This window comes from Benincasa hispida, chromosome 5 (assembly GCF_009727055.1).
Source record: "Benincasa hispida cultivar B227 chromosome 5, ASM972705v1, whole genome shotgun sequence".
Taxonomy (NCBI): Eukaryota; Viridiplantae; Streptophyta; class Magnoliopsida; order Cucurbitales; family Cucurbitaceae; genus Benincasa; species Benincasa hispida.
In genome coordinates, this window is record NC_052353.1 from 47,155,241 (window position 1) to 47,176,595 (window position 21,355).

General features: G+C 33.4%; 1 protein-coding gene across 1 annotated transcript; it reads left to right on the plus strand.

Annotated features, from left to right (window-relative positions):
• Nucleotides 1-8,807: 8,807 nt before the first annotated feature.
• LOC120077360 (S-type anion channel SLAH1-like) lies at nucleotides 8,808-10,019 on the plus strand (the record flags this gene model as incomplete). The annotated part of the gene is made up of 1 exon (XM_039031245.1): nucleotides 8,808-10,019. A coding segment is annotated over one exon (1,071 nt), but the record flags the coding sequence as incomplete, so codon positions are not given.
• Nucleotides 10,020-21,355: the final 11,336 nt, after the last annotated feature.

Here is a 21,355-nt window from a genome sequence, read left to right on the forward strand (position 1 = left end):
CAACCCCAACAACTTGCACGTTATAAGTGATGTGAAATTCTTATTGAGCGCAAACTTTGATATGAAAGACTTAGAAGAAGTAGATATAATCTTACGCATAAAAGTAACTTAGTCTGAAAAGGGAATTTCTTTGGACCAATCTTATCATATAGAAAAAAATTTGAAGAAATATAATTATTTTGAATGTAAACCAGCATGTACTTCTTGTAACCTAGCTAGTGTTAAGTTATTCAAGGACACTGGTGACAGTGTGTTAATCAATCTGAGTATGTGAGCATCATATGCAATTTTAGATATGCTGCTGAATGCACTAGGCCTGATATAGCTTATGTTGTAGGATTACTTTGTAGGTTTACAAGTAGACCTAGTATAAAGTATTGGAATGTTATAGAAATGGTTATGAGGTACTTGAAGAAAATACAAAACTTAGGATTACACTATGAAAAGTTTTCTGCTGTCTTGGAAGGGTTTAGCAATGCTTACTAGAACTCCCTCTTAGGTGATTCAACAACTATTACTGGCTGCATTTTCAATATAGCAGGCGGAGCTATTTCTTGGAAGTCCAAGAAACAGACTATCTTACCCAATATACGATGAAGTCCGAAATGATGGCACTAGCAATAGCTAGTAAGAAGTAGGTTGGTTTAGAAGTTTGCTATAAGAGATGCTCCTATGGAAAAAGTTGGTACTAGCCATATTGATCCATTGTGATAGTACTGTAGCAATTTCAAAAGTTTAGAACTATTATTACAACGAAAAGAGTTGACAAATATGTTGTAAGCATAGTACCATTAGAGAGTTCCTCACTACTGGTGTAGTTAGAGTGGATTACATAAGGACTGATGTAAACTTGGAAAATCCTTTGATGAAAGGACTGGCCGGAGAGAAGGTTTTCAAAACCTCAAAAAGGGTGGGACTCACGCCTACAGAAAGATGAATCACTGTGAGGAAAGCTCAACTTGTAGACTGGAGATCCCAAGAAACAGGTTCAACAGGTAATAACTGATCACAAGTGATATGAAATGAATCATGCTAAAACGAATACAGAGTTCCCTTCCTATGGCTTAGAATCTGAGCATGATATCCTGAAGCGTAAGAAAAGTTGAACTTAGTTCTTAATGAGATCTATACTTGATGTCAAGTAGGATACATAGCTATAAGAGTACTCTAGATAGACTCACCCATGTGAATGTGGAAGTGGGGGCCGCTTCCTATGAAGTTTTAGGAAAACTCTCTAGACTGTTCACTAAACTGGGATACACGTGCTAGGCCTTAAAGCACGGACTTTCAAACTACGCCCTACTGACGTTTTATGTGAGATGTTGTTAGAGATAGAATTCAAAATCAAAAGTTATTTTAATATACCTTGAATCATCTACACTACATAAAGGTTCAAGCAATAAGACATTTTTGCTTATGCGCAATATTTTACAGACTGATTTTGCTCGATGAAAAATATTTTTCTTATGTTTTTAAATTGTCAAGTGGGGGATTGTTTGTGAAAATTTAATTTTTAATGAAAAAAAGACCTTTTGAGAACCCACATTACTAAGTTTAAGAAGTGGAATCTCCTTTATAAATTACCACCTTAAGTTGTGGGTTTGGGCCCCAAGAGGTACCCAAGTTTTAGAGGAGATGAGGAGCTGCAAAGGTAGGTATGGTGGATATCCCACACGTGCGCCACTATCGCCGTCCGTCCAGTCGGGCATGGCGCCCCCATGTTTGTGGAATTATTTTTATTTAAAAATAATACAAATTTTTTTTGACATTATTATTTATTTATTTACTTTTATCTATATTTTTATTTGAAAATAAACAATAAAAGAAAAAAATTCTCTAGTCTTCTCGCACGCGCTTCTTACGTGTGGTCCTCACGCACGTTCCAGGATTGTGTGCACTCCTCTCCTTATTCGTTTAACATTACCATTGGCCTTCAAGACCTATAAATCGTGCGAGATTTCATCGGGTTTACACAACAACAAAAATTATTCACAGTCTCTTCTTTTCTCCCATTTCTTCTTCCTTTACAACACTCAGTTTTCTGAGCATATCAGTCTTAAAGGGTGTGAGTTTTACGATCGGTTCTAGTGTAGTTCCATTCGAGACAATTTTATTTGGGTTGTTTTAGAAGGAAATCATACATGAGGATTTCCATGAGCAGCGGAATGATCGTTTCAAATTTCATTCGAAACTAAACACTAAAAATTACAATCAAGAAATGGAAATTTATAGGACATGCATAATACGCAATTGTAGCATGCTTAACAATGAGATCAAAGGATAACAAATACATACCTTAAAAGACTCATGCTTCAAATTCCCTCGATCATGAGCGCTCGTTCAGTCTCCAAGACAGCAACTCATGAACACTCGAACACAACACAGCATGATCAACAATAACCACCACACGAACACAGCGAACACACAATGAACGGCCTCTAATACCTCGTACTCAGTCGAATTAAGTGAGGACACCACCACAATGGCTACCATGGTATTCTCTGTATGAGAATCCAGAAGTGTGGCCTCTGTGTGAACTTAGTTAGAGGAAGAGACCGGAGGAATAACAATCGTGCAGACGATTGAGCAAGTGGGAGATGAAAAGATTCTATCGTGTAGACAAATGCTCAATCTTGTAGAAGAAGGCAAGCTATCGTATAGAAAATGCTCTGCAATCGTTTAACTACGACCAGCTGACTGAACTATCATATAGTGTCACTCCACAATCGTTTATTCTCTCTTTCAGCTATCGTTTAGTGAATCCAATTCACTTGACAGCAAACCGTGAGTTCCTTTTCGAGAATAGAAACTCTTAGCAACTCTTCTAAATTTAGGAAAACATTTTTTCTTTTATCTCACGGTTACCATAAAACCATCAATAACCTCCCACTCAATTGGTTATTAGAGAAAAAGAGATAATTATCCAATAATTAATATTATTATAAATATATATGATAACCAACTTACCATATTATATTTATAACCTATAGTTTTAATGAAAAATATAAACCATAGCTCTTTTTCTATTTTATGGTACTTAATGTAAGTCTCGTTTACATTAATCCCCCACTTGATGTATCTCATACATCACACTGGTCATATCATATATAATCGAATTTCCTCTTGTCAATTTGAATATTTCAAATCAATACCAAGAATTGATTCTCAACTTGAATCCATTGAACTATCAAGGGGACCTTATGGACCTGTAGTTTAAAGCTCCAATGGTACGTGAATAACTTACTAAACTCTTTAGCCACGAGATCCACCATCCGTTAACTGCCAGGCACTCCACTAAAGATCGTCAGCTGCACTCTCCTTACTATAGATATATTTTGTGTCCATATCAACCAATCAACAGTGTGATAACCCTTCACAGATCGCTCGTAAGTACAGCTAGGCCAATAACCGTTATACCCCTATAGTTACATCTAACTTCTTAAGTACTACTGATCTCTCTAATGAACATAAGTCATAGTCCTACTATGACTAAGTCCTTTTTTCCAAAGAGAAGTTGTGGCCACTATGTTCAAGATACAAAATCAGCCCTTAAGAGAGCAATCTATCTACTTACCCCTGCTTTGGGGAAGGAGTGAATTCTATCTTGTGTAACTGAATTTCCAGCTCCCAAATCAAACAATTCCCCAAAAAGGTAAGCATGTTGAGTTGACAATCTGGCCACTCTCACCCATACTAATCAAAGGACCGCACTCAAAAGTGAGAGTTCCCAAAACACTCAGAATTGAGGTCATGTAACCTATGGTCGTTTAGGTGGATATAAGTCTTAAGTATCAACGACGTTATATAAAGAGACTAATCATCTCGTGATCTGGTCTTATACAAACTTTTTGTATAGGACACCCCCGCTCGCATATCTCCACATGAATGGTCAGGATCAACCACATGTAGTAGTTCACAACACTTTCAAACCTCTACAAAGCGGGTCGTATTCGTAGTATCACCGGGATCAGGTATCCCTCCTTAATCCTTATACTACGGACCTTTTTAGCTAATCACTTAAGGCATGATCCACTTGTATATCTCATATACATGCTTAAGTTTACATATAATAACCATGGAGATTTGTTTATTAGATATGAGTAAATGTCAAATAAAATAACTCTTATTTTATTCATAACAATGTGTACAGTTTATAAACTACGAGACTCTGGGAGAATTAGGACATCAATCCCAACAGTTTTATCCTAGGGACGACGTGACCATTGTTGAACTACTTGCACAAGGGGCAAAACCACAAAACGTCTTAAAGAGAACGAGCTCCGCAACTCAGCCTGTAATTATTTTCTATTTTGCAAGTTCAATGCCGACGTCCGACGACGTTTGATCGTACTTGTTTTCATTTATGTTTCTATATAGGATTATTTGATAATTATTTTTGTTTTCTAATTTTATGTTTTTCAAGATTATGCTTACTTCCGCTAAATTTCCAGTGTTTTTACACAATTTTTCAATCAGAGGTGATTTATTGGCCATATTAAAAAAAGCGAAACAAATTTGTAGAAACAATTGTTCTGGTTTTACAAAATTTTGCTTAGATTTTTCAAAAAAATATTTTTAAAAATTCAAGACAACAAGAAACACATAAATGAGAGTATTATTTATAAATTTAAATAGAAAACAAATATTAGGGATAGAATATTAATTTTTTTTTTTTAAAAAAAAAAAGACTTAATAATGCGTCTTTAAAAATATGAAAAATTATTCTACTGATTTCTATGGTTGTGTGAGTTGAAATCAAGATGTAGCTGCATCTCAATGAACATACTAGGGTGATATTAAAAATTCATTTTTTTTTATTTTCAAAAATAGAAAAATAAGGAAAATTACTTACACAAAATAATAAAAATTTTGTTTTTTTTATATATATTGTTCGTTAGAGGGTTCCTATTCAAATTATTAACTATTGATATCTAATTTTGTAGTACTATCAACTTCCAGGCTATTTATTTTGTAAAAGGAGAGATCGAGGAAGCTTGTTTTTTTTTATTTTTTTATTTTTGTAATATTATCATTATTATTTTTCCAACTTATTTGCATGTGTTTTGGTTTGATACAGCAAGAACCCAATTGTGCGATGGAATAATAATAAAAAAAGTATTTTTCAAAAAAAAAAAAAGAAAAGAAAAGAAAAAAGGGAAAAGTGGGTACGGCCAGTTGTTTAAAGGGGACCAAATGGAACATCGTCTACGGAAATGAAAACGACATTTCCTTTTGAAATATGGTAACCCTTTTTTTTTTTTTGGTGGCGGCGGTGGAGTCTTTTCTAGTTTTTCTGTTATTTTTTTAATTCCGTTATCAAACCGAGATCTAATTTTTTTTTTTAAGAAAAAAGGGAAATTCATTCAAACAGCACGAGGAGAAAGAAATGTACAAAATTTCCAATTTGATGAAAAAAGAAAACGACTGGAAACAGGATTTGGCAAAAAGCCGAAAGGGATATATAATATAATGTGATGTTAAATGGAATAGTGTGTGGGAATTTCACTATAATTTCGACACTATATGTGTACGTAACATCTTCTTTATCTTTCTATGTTTAGATAAAGAGACTGTAATATTGTCAAGTGGATCAAGGAACAATGAATCAATGTGAATATAATCTCTCTTCTTTCGTTGGCTTTTGTCGGGCTAAAACAAAGTATAGAACTTGTGGAGTCGAGAAGATAACATCGAGCATATAACACCAAACCACATAGTGTTGAAATGTTGGTATAATTTTTAGTTTTTCTCTAATCCATTAACTTAAATTCTTAGGTCAATTAGTCCCGAGTTTGGACCCTTATAAGGTCATTTCAATATTGAATTTTACAATATTTCAATCTACCACGTGAAATGTTAAGAGTGTTGATATAATATTAAATTAAATAAAAAATTGTAATATAATGTATAACTTTAGAAAAATGAATTAAAAAATACCTCCTTTTACGTGCAAGAACAATTACCAAAATCCTTCAAACTTTATCGTGATTGCATACTCGATACAGAAGTGTTGGTACCACTCTTAATACTTTTTTATAAGCCTATGAAAATATTTATATATATATATATATACTTCAACCACTTGTAAAACTTTTTTTTTTTTTTTTTTTTTTGAGAACCACCACTTGTATAACTTTTAATATAGGAGAAAAGAAAAAGGTAATTTTTTGACAAGTTATTCCAAGAGATTTTTCCGTTCCCTACTTTCTATATTACTTTTTTGTTATCTACCAACTTTATTGTTTTTCTGTGGAAGGTACTTAATATATATTGTCTTTTCTTTCTTTGAACAAGTTATGAAAGGAGATGGAGATCAATAGAAAGTATCGAGATATTTCAATTACGTTGACATATCATCACACCTCATAAAAAACGATACATTAATCAAAAAGAAAATGATGAACGTGACGAAATGGAAAGAAAAATTATAAAGGAAGCTAGAAGAAAGTCATCCAAACATCGTATTTTTTTTTTTCTTATGTCCACCAAAGAAGTGAAAAATATCTGGTAATGATGTCTTCTTTGTTTCTAGGTGTGGAAAAAGAAAATATAAAATTGTGAAAGAAGAAAAAATTAGGAGAAGAAAAAATATGGCCACGTTTATTAGCATGGAGAGCCAATATTCAATGGCAGATGATGTCTTCTTTGTTTCTATATGTGGAAAAAGAAAAGAATGAAGAAAATACATATACCATATAATATCTATTGATATATGGATTCGTATAAACATAAATGGTAGGATTTGAAATTAATATTAAGGATTAATTAATATCTTCAATATCTTTTCTAAATATTCAGGTCTCTAATTTTAGTTTAGGAATAAAAAACATTTAATTTAAATAAATTTTATTAATTTTTTGGACCATATTGATTATTATTTAATCAATCTTGGTATATAGCCACCTAGAGGCGAAGAAACACATTTCGCAAAAAGACTTGAGGAAAAATCTTTACTTCTCTAAATAGTTTCACTCATTTTTTTAAAAGATAAAAACTATATAATTGTTCTAATTTACCCCATTAAGCCATGTTAATTTGGATTTAAAAGGGAGATGAATGGATGGCCATCTTGATGAATATGAGAATATGTCAAGAAGAAGAAGTTGATGTGGATAATTGCTACATGAATTGGATAGTTTGAAAATACATGACATATACTAGTAAAAGAGGCAAAATGTCCTTGTTGGTATTGATAACCTTTTCACAAATTTGGAAAGAGTTTATTTTATTTATCTTCATGAATGTGTAATATAAATCTAGTAAAATGGGTAAAGTTAGGGTACTAATAAACTGGTCTCTTAACTAAAGTAGAAAAAATGACAAGGAAGTGGCATTGTAAAAGAAGTAAAAACTTAAATGTTGTGTGTGGAATGCACCTACCTATGTACAATCTAGACAGTTGTCAAATAAAAATTTATCATGCGAGAAATATTTTTTTCAAAAATAATGATTTTAGGGGAAAAAAAAGATGCTTAGGATTAGGTATAGTTTAGGTTTCACTTAATTATTGTCCTTATAAAAATATGAGCAAGCTCATAGATCAAATGAAAATAAACATCTTCATATTTAATGTCTTTTTTAAAATCCCAAATTTCAAGAGAGGGGAATGGAAGAGATTGAGTTTTTTCGCAATATATTGTGGGACTTTAAGCACTAAAGAACATAAATCTCAACGAGAGTAACTCAATAATTTTTATAGTTTTTATAGCATGTATGATGTGAAGAACTCTATGTTTTATACATGCTATAAAAACTATTGATAATCCAAGAAATATGATTTAAAACGCAATATATGATAATCAGCATACAATAATTGAATTTTTTTTCAAACTAACAAAATAAGTGTGAGCGTTCTCAAATAACAACTCAAAAGACGTATAATCATGTAACGAAAACAACAAACAAAGAGGACAGAAGATGGAAACGAGAAACAAATACTAGACAAAGGATCAAATGCTTCAAATTGAGTTTGATATTTCATGAAGGGTAAATAATACAACTATTTATACGCAATAAAACTAACCACAAATGCAGTAACCTTAAGTCATTATGCTATCATCCTCCTATTTATAAGGAGACACTACTTTTAACTTAAACCACTAACATAAATTAAAAATAAAACTAATATAATTACTTGCAAACTCCATTTGCACTAATTCTTGACAAACCATTGGGATACCATAAAACATGGCTTGGAATGTCATATGTATTACAAATCACCAATCATAACTTGATAAACCTAGATGAGAACAAGGGGAATCAACAACACCTCATTGTAAGACAAAAGGGTATCGATAGATACCCTTCTAAAACGAGTAAAGAACTCCAATTATGTATTCAGAAGCCAGAAATTATACAAAAAAAAATAAACACAATTAAGAAATCTCAAGTTCTCAAAATTATTTTAACTAGATTCACCAAATGAGTCGATATATAAAATTAACAATACAATTGAATAATAAAATGGGGAATGACATATGATACACACTCCTTTAATAAAACCAAAAGTAAAGTTCATCATACCATTTTTAAACACAAAGACCCATTGTCATATGAACCCTAATATCTCTCAACATTCGACACACTTTTTTTCTAAGTTACGGACCATCGTTCTTAGGTGGTTGAGTCTAGCTGTAAAGGGTTCAAAAGGAGTCAAGTTTTGCTCAAAAAGTCCAAAATGGCTACTCCTTAAACTAAAAGTACACCGCATGCAACACCTTTTTTGTCACTCCCCAACATTCCCCCCCTTTTCCTCAATTTCTATAAAAACCCATTCACAAACCTTCAACATTTCATCAAATTACTGATCTGTGAAGATGGATCATCAAAATGAAATAAAAAAAGCATCCATTTTCCTTCAACTCTTAGCCAAATTTCATGCTGGTTACTTCAGAATCAGCATGTCCCTTTGTGGGCAAGCCTTGTTATGGAAGATCCTCAAACAACCAATTCAAAATGAAAATTCTCTTAGAAAAATCCTTCGCTTGCTACCCAATACAGCTTTCTTGTTGTTATGGTCAATAACTCTGTTCATTTTAGCTTCCCTTTCTTTGATTTACATTCTAAGATGTTTCTTCCATTTCAAATTGGTTAAATCAGAGTTTTTACATAGAGTGGGTGTAAATTACCTCTTTGCACCATGGATTTCATGGCTTCTTTTACTTCAATCTTCACCATTTAAATCTCTAATTCCCAATCAAATTCTCATGTGGGCATTTGTTATTCCAATAGTTGTACTGGATGTGAAAATTTATGGTCAATGGTTCACAAAAGGGAAGAGATTTTTGTCCACTGTAGCAAACCCCACTAGCCAACTTTCAGTGATCGGAAACTTGGCTGGAGCTCGGGCGGCGGCGGTGATGGGGTGGAGGGAAAGTGCACTCTGTATGTTCTCTCTTGGAATGGCACATTATTTGGTACTTTTTGTGACACTTTATCAAAGATTATCAGGAAGCGATAGCCTTCCAGCCACTTTGAGGCCAGTTTTCTTCTTGTTCTTTGCAGCTCCAAGTATGGCAAGCTTAGCTTGGAGTTCCATTAATGGAGGATTTGATGCATTTTCAAAAATGCTGTTTTTTCTCTCTGTTTTTCTGTTTGTGTCACTTGTTTCAAGGCCAGGGCTTTTTAGAAAATCTATGAGGAAATTCAGTGTGGCATGGTGGGCCTATTCTTTCCCTCTCTCGGTTCTTGCTTTGGCTTGCAATGAATATGCTAAAGAAGTTGAAGCTGAAGCTGCGCATGTTTTTGCTCTTCTTTTGGCTCTTCTCTCTGTTTTGGTGTGTCTGTTTTTGATGATTGTTACAGTTTTAAGGAGTAATTCATTGATTCCGGTGACCTCGCCGGAGATCAGTTCCGACAGTAGCAGTGCCGAGCCATGAGGGATTCGAATTTTTTACCTCTTCATCGGGAATATATGCATGATGTAATCTTATTCGTTGATATCTTTGTTGTTGTATAATCACTTAAATTTACCGTATATTGATGATATACAAAACAATACTTACCCACTGTTGGGGCAATGAAAATTCCATTATATTGGTCATTTGGATATACTTTTATTGACTCTTTTTTTTTTTTTCCTCTCACCAAGGATTTAAAAGTTTTGACTTTGATAAAAAGGAGTAGATGCTTTAATCGACACTTTATATTATGAATAATTACTTTTTGATCTTTAAACTTTTAACCTTATACATTGATTTCAATTTTTTTTATTTCAAAATATTATAATTTTATCTTTTAATTTTGATTTTGATTTTTTTTTTCAACTCAATTCCTATATTTCGGTTGAGTTTTCCCTAAATATTTCTAAAGTTTATTAATTAACTTAAGAATTAAAAAGTTTATAATTTATTAAGTTTTGTTATTTTTTCATTACTATTAAAGTTAATTTTAAAACTCCACTTCATAATTATTTTAAATTAATTAATAGACTTTAACCTTATGACTGAAGTGAGTATTAGAAGGAAAATCAAGGTTAAAAGTGAAAAATTTTGAAACTTTGGTATCAAATTGAAACAAAACTCAAATCTCAATGGTAAAATTGTAACTTTGAAACCTAGGGACTAAAATGAAATCAAATCATAACTTACAAACTAAAAGTGTAATATTGTGAAACATAGGGATCAAATGAAAGCAAAATTCAAAACCTAGGAATCAGGAAAAGCTTTTTAATGTTGGAATGTCTTGAATCTATTATTTGACACTTTTGAATCCTTGAATCTGTTAGACTCGTTAACACTAAAGACACCATTTATTTTGTAATTTATAATATTATCTCTAATAAAATTGTTTTTCTTTTGCCTCGTGGACATAGCTAACACTGTTAAACCACGTAAATTTGTGTTGATTCTCTATTCTTTTTACTTTTTTTGTATTCCTTAATTTTCAAAATTATAACTAGTTTCTAAACTTTGAAATTTGTGTTTGTTTGGTTCCCGAAGAATTAAAAATGTCTAATAAGATCTAAAACTTTCAACTTTAGTTTAGTAGGTTTCTAAGAATTCAAAATTTTTAATTAGTAATTGGTCTATTAAATATAGATTTGAATATTAAATCTAATGAAATTTTAGAGAAGAATAAGGAGAAGAAATGATTTATTCTTAATCATCTAACTAGAGATTTTGCTTTGAATAGCTAGAAATACAATTGGGATGGACTCAAGGATTAAAATATCCATCGATATATCCGTAAATTGGATGAGTCGATATAGATGTAAAAAATTAATCGATATCTTGGATGTTTTTTATAAATGTCTATAAAAAAAAATCGTTCATTAATCGACATGAAGATATGCATTAATAATAAGATATGTAACCATGGTATCCATCATTTCTATCAATATATTGATATTTTCACGTAGGAATGTACATGAGTTAGGTTAGGTTGAGTTGAGGCTATTTTTTGGATCAAGCCAAAAATTCGGGTTGATTGGATTGATAAACCAAAAGTCCCGAATAAAGTCTCTAACCCAAGCCATAAAATTCGGGTTAGTTGGGTTGAGTTGTTGGCTTATAACTTATTTTTTCTTATTTATTTAAAATATGTACATTTATGTACAATACATGACTAACAACTGAAATCTCATAAAATTCAAATGTTAAAAATCAAATATTGATGATATTTATTACAAACTTTAAACAAATACAAACACAAACATCATAACAACTCTTAGAGAAATATATTAAAAATTCATAAATTTATTAACCCAAAGTAGTCAAATTTATATATATATATACTTTTATTAATATATATGCAATTCGAGTTGAGTTGATCAACCCAAATTTTTATTTAACCTATCCGAAACCTTGCTCAACCCAACAAAAATAGAAAAAATGCAACCCAATCCAACCCAAAAACAAAACTAACCCAACTCAACTATTATATTTTGAGTTGGATAGTATGGGTTATTTAGGTTGTCGTATTTTTCAAACATCCCTATTTTCATCAATATTTTCATGGATTCGACATCGACATGAGGGGTGCATCGACATTTCCATATATTGTAAAAAATTCCATGGAACACAAAAAAATAAACAACAAAATGCCATTATTTGAATATGATATAAATAATAAACATTTTAACTTGTTTAATAAAATGAAGAATATTATTTAATATTTTAACTTTTTTATATAAATTTTTCAGAAATATCCACAACTTTAGATATATTATCAATATTTCCATCGAAATTTCTATAAAATTGAGGCATTGATCTTTTTGGTCGACATCGACATTTTAAACTTTTGATATAACTTAGTTTTATAAGTAAAAACAACTTTATTAATTCAAATATATTTTTTTCTTTTTTATTTTTAAAAAAATAAACCAAGAACAACATTTTATGATACATCTTACGGGTGTGAACGGTTCGGTTCGATCCGATTTTGAGTAAAACCAAGGACTAAATCGAACCGGTCGATTTTTGAATACTTTGAACCGGCTTGGTTTTATTAAAAGCAGATTTCTTCCAGGGTATAAGAAAAAAAAAAAAAAAAAAAAGTTCAATTTTGTGGAGCGTGCAAACTTTAGGATTGCATCTTTGTAACCAACACAAAGATGGTATCAAAGAAAAAGTAAAAACAATGGAGGTAGTCAAAGAAACTATTTTTAACTAATAGGACTGAACAATAATGCAAAGTAGACTTAAAAATGGTAGTGAAAGATTTTCTTTAAAAAAAAATAGTGAAAGACCAGACTAAATAAACGAAAAAAACTAAAATCATCGAACTCGGAGCGGAGGGGAGAATGGAGATGGCAGGTGCGCTAGTGGTGGTGACTAGTGTTTGACCTTCAGATGGCTGGCGGTGGCTCTACCGAATCGGCGACTGGCGATTGAGCTTCAAAATTGAGAAGATGACGGCAGCCAGCAGGAGAGAAATGGAGAGAGGCAGATTGGCACTTTAGTGGGTACGTAATGCCTACGGACTTTTGTGGTTTCCTTTCCCTTATTAATTATTTATTTTATTATTTCTTTTACCTTTTCAAATTAGTTTAAAAGAAGTGGGTGGGCTGGTTATTTGGGCTTTTCAAATAAAAAGGAAATGTAGGTTGGGCTGTGTCTTGGATTCCATAAGAGGGAAATTAGAGAAAATCGCAAAATTCGGAGGGTCCTCTGTATTTATGTCAAAAATCGAAAATAATAAGAATTTTGACAAAACATGTGCCGCTCATGTGACATCTACTTTTATAATACCGAATTTGCTCATTGTATGGTCGGCTAACAACATTATTGAATACAGTGTAATTGTTATAGAGTGTATCAATTTGGAATAGAATTACAATATGAGATTCCAACCAAACAGATTCAATAGAAAAAGGTGGTGCATTTTTTGGCCAATCTGAATTTCGTATTGGCAGCTTAATATTAGATTTGATTTGATATAACCACTTTTCCAATTTATTCAAAATGAATTATCTCTAATTCGTATATCTCCATTTTTATTTTAATTTAGACTAGATTTTTAAATTTTACATTATCTTATTAATTTTTATTCTCTTAAATTCGTATTAGTATATCTGATTTCGACTAAGATTTTATTCATTATTTAATATATATCATCATCAAACAAACTGTATATTTCATTCAAATTTCTCATTTTTCATTTTTTATCATGTTTTACCACTTATGATCTTATTATATTATTATATCATTTTAAAATTTTTGATATACATTTTGTTTTTTGAGTATCTAAAGAAATCAATCTTTTTTTTACAAACGAGTAAATAGTCACTGTTTCAATCTTGCTGCTTTTGCTATAGCTCTACAATGTGTAAGGATCCTTTTCGATTGTAGATGGGATGAAAGTTCACATTATCATGATTGTCGTGTTGTTGAGACTTATTGATAACTTGTAGAAATACAAGTTATTTGACCTCTTTATCTAAAATAATTGGGAATAAAAGCTCTGAAAATGCGATAACCTGATAAGGAATTCATAAAAATAATTATATCATGCGATCATACACGCACAAATTCTTTCTATCTATGAAAATTATAAAAATCATGCTATTTGGGTGCAGGAAATCTACTTATGCGATTGCAAGGATTCTCAAAGCCAATACTGGAATCGCATAGTTGAACAAGTTGGTAGGCATATGCCATAAAGGATGACATGTCGCACGGGCGATGGAAGTCAAATCAGAGAGCAAGTTAGTAGCTCACAAGAAAGCTTCATAGTAGAGCAAATGAACCTTTGACACAGAGCAAACGACACATCAGGGTATGGAATTTAATGCACCTTATTCAGCATAATCATTAGTAAGAGAAGAAAAGTTTCTCCTTGATGCCTATAAATACCCAATGAGATTTCCATGCAACAACGACTAAGAAATTGAAGAAAAACTCTGCCCACATTCTTACTTAAAAAACACTTCCCCTTCGAGCCCTCGTGAAATCTTAACTGGAAGCTTAAAATTCCTCTCTGAAAGTAAAAAGGAAGCCTCGCCTTCAACACACTCTTTGTGAAGCAGTTGTCCACAAAGCCATCGGAGCAAGGAATTGCATACTATTGTAATACAGAACTCTTTCTATATTTCTTCTGATAATTTTACAAGAGGGAGCATCCCTTATATATACACCTTTGATAGCTAATTATGGAAAAACTTATAACAGTGAAAAATTGTACATATGGTAAGAATAAAAATAAACCCAAATTACAGGGAATAAAATCATATGGACAAGGTAAGAGAAGGCTTTCCATATTCAACACTCCCCCTCAAGCTGGGCAATATATGTTGATTAAGTCCAGATTGGTTTTTAAATTTTCAAACATATTCTTGAATAGGGCTTTTGTTAGTAGGTCAGCAATTTGCCTCTTGGTAGGTATGTAGTTGAGTGAGATGCTTTTGTTTTCAATTTTTTTCTTTAATAAAGTGTCGATCAATGTCCACATGTTTTATGTGATCATGATGGATTGGATCTTTGGCGATACTTATAGTAGCTTGATTATCATAGTGTACCTCCTTTGGTTCTTCTGATTTGATTTTAAGTTCAGATAGAATGCTTTTGAGCCACATTTCTTCACATATTCCTTGAGCTAAAGCTCTTAGTTCAACTTCGGCACTACTCCTGGATACTACAGATTGTTTCTTACTTCGCCAGGTGACTAAATTTCTCCAAACAAAGGTGCAATATCCGGAAGTTGATCTTCTGTCTATTTTTTAGCTTGCTCAATCTGTATCTGTGAAGATTTCGATGTTTATTCTCTTAGATTTCTTAAAGTATAATCCCTCTTCTGGAGTTCCTTTCAAGTACCTGAGTATTCTGTATACAGCTTGCATATTGTCTTCTGTTGGACTGTTCATAAATTGACTTACAAAGCTAACTGCAAAACAGATATCACGTCTTGTGTGAGTTAGGTAAATCAATTTTCCAACTAGCCTTTGATACTGATCTTTGTTAACCATTTTGTGATTGTTTTCTTTGATTATGTGATTGTTTGTGTCAATTGGAGTATTAACAGGCTTGCATTCAAGCATTCCAGTTTCCTTTAACAGGTCAAGGACATATTTTCTTTAAGAAATGCTCAAGCCTATTTTTTAGCAAGCCGCTTCCATTTCTAGGAAGTATTTAAGGTTGCCTAAGTCCTTTACTTCGAATTCCTTGGCTAAGAGAAGTTTTAGATTTCTTATTTCTTCTTCATGGTCTCCTGTAAGGATAATGTCATCTACATAGATAATGATAATTGCTATTTTACCTGTGCAAGAATGTTTGACGAAGAGAGTATGGTCAGATTGACATTGTGAGTACCCGTTTTCCTTCACCACTCTTGAGAATTTATCAAACCATACCCTAAGGGATTGTTTTAGACCATATAGGGATTTTTTGAGTTTGCATACTTTATTTATGGTTTGAGTATATTTTACACCGGTCGGTATATCCATATACACTTCTTCTTCTAAATCTCTATTAAGGAATGCATTTTTTTATGTCTAATTGGTGAAGAATCCAATCATTATTCACAGCTAGGAAGAAAAGGACACAGATAGTATTTAATTTTGCCACCGGGGCATATGTTTCTTGATAGTCAGTGCCTAAGACTGGGTGAACACTTTGGCGACGAGTCTAGCTTTGAACCTATCTATTTCTCCATTAGCTTTGTACTTCATGGTGAAGTTCCATTTGCATCCTACTGTTTTCTTTCCTGGAGGTAGTCTGTTATTTCCTATATGTTATTCTTTTCCAAGGCCTTTATTTCGTCTAATACAACTTGCTTCCAATTAATTTCCTTGAGGGCTTCATAGACAATGTTCGAAATGTGTACTTGGGATAGTGTAGTTGTGAATGCTTTAAACTTGGGAGAGAGTTTTTTGTAGGACAGGTAGTTTTGGATGGGATGCATCATACAGGTTGTTACCCCTTTCTGTTTTGCAATGGGAAGATCAACGTATTCAGTAAGTGTTTCTGCTGTGGAGTTGGAGACATGATTTTCCTGTATTTCAGTTGGGTTCTGATTGAGTACTGGTTCACAATCAAGGGTGTTCTTCCTTCTAGTATAGACTATAGGATCTTTCCTACTTTCTGGTGGGCCTTGATTGGGAATATCGATTTCATGTATATAAGAAACACACGGAGCACTCTCTTCAATGAGATCTAGTTTTTGGTTTCCTTCGTTTTCAAGAAGTTTTTCGTTTTCTATGAGAGTGGGAGGTTTAGTGATGTCTTGCTTTTTGAAATAAGGTTGAGTTTCAAAGAATGTTACATCTATGGATGTATAGAATCTTTTTATAGTTGGTGAGTAGCATTTGTATTCCTTTTGGCTTGGAACATAACCAAGAAAGATGCATTTTATTGCCTTAGAATCTAACTTACTCCTATTGGGTCTATGATCTTGGACAAAAACTGTGCAACCAAATATTTTTAAAGGGACTTGAGAAAATAATCTATCATGTGGAAATACTTCCTTAAGTTTTTGTAAGGGAGTTTTGAAGCCTAATATTCGAGAGGGCATTCTATTAATAAGGTATGTGGCTGTTAGAACAACTTCTCCCAAAAAAAGGTGGGGGGTGTTAGCATGACACATTAAAGCTCTAAAAACTTCTAGGAGATGTCTGTTTTTTCTCTCCACAATTCCATTTATCTGGGGAGTGTTAGGACATGTACTTAGGTGGGCAATACCTTTTTCGCTTAGAAACTTTTTCAAGGAAGTGTTAAAATAATCCTTAGCATTGTCAGTGTGAAGAATTTGGATTTTGGTATTAAAGAGATTGAGAATCATGGCAAATAAATTATGGAATATGAAAGTAAATTCATATTTTTCTTTCTTTAAAAACACCCAAGTAAGTCTAGTGTGATCATCGATAAATGAAAGAAACCATTTAGCTCCTATTACATTCTGAACTCTACTAAGTCCCCAAACATCGCTATGCATCATAAAAAAGGGATAAGAGGGTTTATATCCGCTTATCGGATATAAGGATCGAGCCAACATTTCCATTTCAGAAGGCTTACATTGAAACACCTGAGAATTTTTATTGAAAATATGTAGAAACATTCGTTTCAAATATAGAAAATTGGGATGTCCTAAACGATTATGCCATAACATTATTGTACTATCATAATTATCTTTAGAAGTAACAAAAGTAGATGTACTAACATAATTATCTTTAGAGACAACAAAATTAGATGTACTAGATGTACTATCATAATTGTCTTTAAAAATAAAAAGAGATTTGTTAAGACCTAACTCCTTGACTAGTGGCTTAAGAGCATTTAGTATGTAGAGACCCGAGGTTTTCTTAGCATTGTCAATCATCATCCCTGAATTCACATTCTGAAATATGCAATTATGTGAGTAGAAAGTTGCACTACAATTTTTCATAAATGGTAGTTTGCTTATGGAAAGGAGATTGCATTTAAGATTTGGGACATGTAACACATTCTCTAATACTAGATCTTTAGATACAAATAAATTGCCAATTCCCATTACTTTAGAATAGGTACCATCAGTAATGTTTACAGTAATTTGATTGTTACAGTGTGTGTAGTTAGTTAAAAGTGAGATGTCACCTATCATGTAATCTGATGCACCAGAGTCAATAATCCAAGTACTAAAATTTTCTTTGGTTGCAAGGGCCCAAAGAAAGTTATCTGATTGTGCCATTGTTGCTATGTTGGTTTCTGATGTTTTTTTAGTAGGTTTCGGTTGGCCGAATAGTTTTTGGAGAAGGTCCAACTGCTCCTTAGTAAACACATTATATTCAGGGCTGAAGTTACCTTCTGATGATATACTTGCTTGATAGGCCTTTCCACGTCTATCTCCTGTACCTTTGTTGGGGTTCCAATATGGAGGTTTTCCATGAATATCCCAATACACTTCTTTAGTGTGTCTTGGTTTTTTACAGTGTTCACACCATGGTCTTGGTTTTCGTTGTCGATTCACAGTTCCTGTGTAGTTTTGATTTCGATTGTAACAGTTATCATGATTATTTGTACATACCTCATTACCAAGGTTTCGAGCAAGTAAGGTCGATCTTCAGATTCTGAACTGACAATCACTCATAATATTAGTTTCTTCCTACTTTCTTCTCTTCTCACTTCTACAAAAACTTCTTTGATGTTAGGTAATGGTTTAATAGCTAAGATTCTACCACGTACCTCATCAAGTTCTTTATTAAGGCCAAGCAGAAATTTGAACACTCGTTTTTTTTCAACTATCTTTTTAAATGTAGCTTCATTTGCAGTGCATTCTCACTTGTGGCTTTCAAATACGTCCAGTTGCTGCCAAAGTTGAGATAGTTTAGTAAAATAATGAGCGACTTGCATATCCCCTTGCCATAGCTCATGAATTTTGCCTTCAATTTCAAATGACTCTGCAGTATTTTATTGGTCAGAATAATTCTCACGAGCTACTTCCCAGATTTCGCTTGCAGTTAAGAAGAGTAAAAAACCTTCACCAATCTCTGTCGTCATGGAGTTGATTAGCCATGACATAATCATATTATTTTCTACTTTCCATGTCTTGTACCTTTGATCAGCTTGGCCTGGGATAGGATTTTGGCTTGACAGGTAATCTTCCTTTTCTTTTCCACATATGAACATCATAATTGATTGTGACCAATGTAGGTAATTCCTTCCATTTAATTTGTGATTAGTAATTGGATGTACGGTCCTTTCAATATTGTTAGAAGTTATGGATGCCATAAAAAATTGTTGATTGGCAAAACAATTAATTAAGAAGGAAGTAGGAAAAGGAGAGAAAAAAAAAACACTTGTCAAAAAATTCGTCCAGACCTGGCTCACGCTCTAGACCCAACTCTAAACCCGTAACTTAACCCGATCCAACCCATAAGGCACAGACCCGACTCAACCCAATTTCGTTTACTCCCAGATCCGCAACTTAACTCGATCCGACCCACAAGGCACAGACCCGACTCAACCCGATTTCATTTACTCCCAGACTCGCGACTTGACCTTCGAGGTTCTGTCGAGACTTCTGCGATTTCGTTTTCAGCGATCTCCACCCACGAGCTATGACTACTCACGACCGGAGACGAGATTTTCGGGAATCGGCACCCACGGTCGATGACTTTCGGTTGATGAACGTGTTCGTGGTCGTCGGTCGAAGACTGTGTTTCGGCTATGAATGCTTCAGATTAGTTGCAATCCGCTAGTTCGACGCGATTTGATGCGTTTCTCTTCGAACGTAAAGCTCCACGCAAGGAATCAATGGAGGTTTCTTCTGGTGCACTGCTTCCAGCAACTAGGTATGTTTGAGATTTTCTTTTTTCTTTTCTAGGGTTTTAGACGTGAAACCTATAGAAAAGATTCATAGAGTTGGCTCTGATACCATGTTGTAATACAGAAGTCTTTCTATATTTCTTGTGATAATTTTACAAAAGGGAGCATCCCTTATATATACAACTATGATAGCTAATTATGGAAAAAACTTATAACAGTAAAAAACTGTACATGTGGTAAGAACAAAAATAAACCCAAATTATAGGGAATAAAATCATATGGACAGGGTAAGAAGAGGCTTTCTATATTCAACATGTACCATGACTTGACTCTCTATCTCTATCTCTTTTCTTCTACAGTTGTTATTTGAATTGTGTAATCGTTGAAAGCTTCTTTTTCACGGTATGAATTCATTTACAGTTTATCTCTGATCCAACTCCTCAACTTTTACCATGAGCATCTAATTTCTTTATGGGTTCAAATACATTGCAACTAACATGAACTAAGACTTAATCATGCATTCAACAGGAAAGAGATCACCGGAGTATAGCACAAGATCGCCTTTTCTTGCTGCCATGGGGTCGACTTGTAAACAAGGTAAACCCAATGGGAACCAAAAAATGGGAGGGTACCGTATTGGATAGAAGACGATCCAAAAAGCGAAGGCTCACCCTTATTATTAATACTCACCCTAAAAGAAGGAAGGCTCTAGGCGCTATGATGTCTTATTATGTGGATCATGTCTTCTTTTTTGGGTTCCAAACCTCCCCCTTCTATAATAGGGGAAAGTACAGACCCACGCCTAGGGATATACAAGTGTCATTCTTTAGATGGATCGCTGTTCGATAGTTATTGTAGTTGGGATAAGCAGGCACGAACTTCCGTATAGCTCCCTAATTTGTTAGTACAAGTAGCTAAGAGGGCTGGGAAGTACGACTTGCGTCAAACTTGTGAAAGAATACTTGCAGCGCACCTGCTGAACAAGGCTCCTTGAAAGTCTTTTGGGGATTACCAGTTCCGGAGGGACCCACCATTGTACTTCTAGGGGAGGGTCTAACATAGCGGAAGGCCACGACTTTTGTGAGTGTTCCGCACAATACGGTACGGTATGCCACCAGCATAAATGAGGCATACAAGAGACACTAGCGCGATCTCGATTTAATGCCATTATTCTGTTTCAGTTGAGGTGGGTGACAGATCGGCCATAGCAGTACTCTGGGATATAAACCAGGGTAACAAATGTCGAGCATACAACGATGCCGCCCGTTTTCAAAGACCAAACAACATTTCATTGATTCTTTTGCTTTTTGATTTCAATTTTCTGAGTTCTTTATTCAATTCAAAAAGCAATTTTTGAGTAGTCTATTTCCCTTGGAATGACGAATCCCCTTAATGAAAATGAATAAGGAGTACCTTGGAATTCATAAGGGATTTACTTGTCTTTGTATCGTTCCATTCGATCTTTTAGGTCCCTACTTCACCTCGACGGTTATGCCACGATGTCCTTAAAGCCTATATGCGATGGATAGACTCCTTTAACCATGACATATTTGCTTATTTAAACATAATTTCATTTCTTTCAGAAAGTGTATGTTTTATAAACTGTTTGAATAAGTCGAAAGATTATTCTAAGTAGATTAAATCTAGGTTTGAAAAGACTAAGGATTTGTACCTCATAA